This window comes from Lissotriton helveticus, chromosome 8, assembly GCF_964261635.1.
Source record: "Lissotriton helveticus chromosome 8, aLisHel1.1, whole genome shotgun sequence".
In the NCBI taxonomy this organism is placed as follows: Eukaryota; Metazoa; Chordata; class Amphibia; order Caudata; family Salamandridae; genus Lissotriton; species Lissotriton helveticus.
The window spans coordinates 1,627,338,057-1,627,340,215 of NC_136069.1; the positions used below are offsets into that span (position 1 = coordinate 1,627,338,057).

Here is a 2,159-nt window from a genome sequence, read left to right on the forward strand (position 1 = left end):
CAGCTTAGCAACATAATAGATCTTAACTATGAGGCCATAAAACTGAATATTGTGCAAAAACATAATGAATACAAGGGGGAGTCAGCTTGAAAAATGAAATCCTGATTTTTAGATGTGAAACAAAATTGCAACCAGCTTGTGGAATACAACAATATTATGACGATGTAAAGAAATGCAGATGATGGAGCAAAAATATCACAGATAAAGTCAAATGGCTTAAGAAAATGATGGTTTGCAACTTGACATATGTGGAGTTCTTTGTATTCATAGAATCATTTACTTTGTTGCAAAGTGTGCAGTAGTATAAAATCATATCTTATGTTTTCTTTTCCATAACCAGGCATGGCCAGCCTTTCCATGACAAGTGATAATTACCTATCATGTCACCGGCCAATAACACCAGATTAACACCTTCCTCCTTCATCCTGATGGGCATTCCTGGGCTGGAAGCTTTCCACATCTGGTTTGCTGCCCCACTGTTGGCCATGTATATTGTCACTCTTTTGGGAAACTGCATTGTCTTGTTAGCTGTAATGACAGTTCCGAACCTTCAGAAGCCCATGTACCTATTCATCTCCTTGCTGTCTTGGTGTGACCTGGTGTTATCTTCTTCCATTCTTCCTAAAATTCTGAGCTGTTTCTTCTTCAATGCTGGAGAAATCAGTTTCAATGCCTGCTTCTTCCAGATGTTTCTCATACATGCTTTTTCAGGGATGGAATCTGGTGTGCTGACAGCAATGGCTTTCGACCGGTATGTTGCAGTTTGCAAACCACTGAGATATGTATCTATAGTAAAAAATGCACTCATTCCAAAAATAGCAGCAGCTGCACTAGCAAGATGTGTGCTTGTAGTCCTTCCAGAATCACTGCTTGCAATGAGACTACCATTCTGTGACAGATGCATTCCCCATACATTTTGTGAACACATAGCTGTGGTAAAGCTTTCCTGTGTTGACATCACACTCAACAGTGTTTACGGATTGGCTACCTCCATCATCATTGGAGCAATGGACCTTTCCTCGATTGCGGTCTCTTACTTCCTGATTCTTCGGGCAGTGCTGCATCTTCCCCTCAAAGACCAATTGAAGGCCTTCAGCACATGCGTTGCTCATGTTTTTGTGATGTCTCTCTTCTATGTACCTGTCTTATTCTCCCTTTTCATTCATAGATTCCGAAGCAACATTCCACCTTATGTTCACATCCTTGTGGTAAATGCCTACCTGCTCCTCCCACCAGTGGCAAACCCTATCATTTATGCGCTGAAAATGGCAGAGATCCGACAAGGTGTGCAGCACATGGTGCAAAAAGTAAAGACCAGACTTCTCCAGAGGGCGGACAATTGTCCTGGAGGAAACGCTGCTCACTTAACTGCAAATTGGTCTTTAGAGCATTAAATGGAAATATTCCACTCATTTCTGTTTCTGTAAATTGGCAATCCTATCCTATGTATCTTTCTAATGAGCAATGCAGGAATAATGATCTGATACTTGTTTTTTATAATCTGTGGACATGTGGCAGCAGTGCATGTGCATCCCACACATATGTGGACACTATTGTGGTATTTAGGCTCCTCTACAACCAACAATTGTAGCTTAGTTATTACATTAAGAGTGTGAAATAATTTACTTTGTAAGCTTATGTCGTATTCTTTCAATACAAATGTTCTGAACTTAAAAAAAAGAGTGTGAAATAAGAATGTTACTATATGTGGGAACTCTAATGTCACATTCTACATGCTATTTTAATAGTTTGCAATACATTGTTTATTAATAATACAATGCAGGAAATGTCAATTGGACATCACATATTTCCTGATGAAAGGCTTTGAAGCAAATTCCACCAGCGGGAATATGTCAATATGAGTCTTTAGTGTGGAATAAATTAATCTTGCATGAGGCAGTCTACATTTGTTCTACAATTCTGCTTTTTATTGTTTTTAGTAAGGCAAGATGAGTCAGCAAAGATTATTTCATATACAGGTTTTATATGTGCAAGTGTTGAATGACATAGCATACGTTATATGTACTTTTGACAATGCCATTATGTTGCTTGAGCCATCTTCACTTACTTTCTCAATAATAAATGACCCATATACATGTTCCATCACTGATATTAGCTCACCATCAAGTCATGTCCTATTCTAATTCAAATTCAACCCA

The 2,159-nt window shown here is 38.6% G+C and overlaps 1 protein-coding gene across 1 annotated transcript; it reads left to right on the forward strand.

Moving 5' to 3' along the window:
* The first annotated feature begins 380 nt into the window (after window positions 1–380).
* LOC144774042 (olfactory receptor 52J3-like) lies at window positions 381–1,394 on the forward strand. The gene has a single exon (XM_078659077.1). The coding sequence runs from the start codon at window positions 381–383 to the stop codon at window positions 1,392–1,394; it is 1,014 nt and encodes a 337-aa protein (XP_078515203.1).
* Window positions 1,395–2,159: the final 765 nt, after the last annotated feature.

What these genes read in the sequence shown, in the direction of transcription:
- LOC144774042 (XM_078659077.1), top strand. Translation starts at nt 381, where the DNA reads ATGTCACCGGCCAATAACACCAGATTAACACCTTCCTCCTTCATCCTG.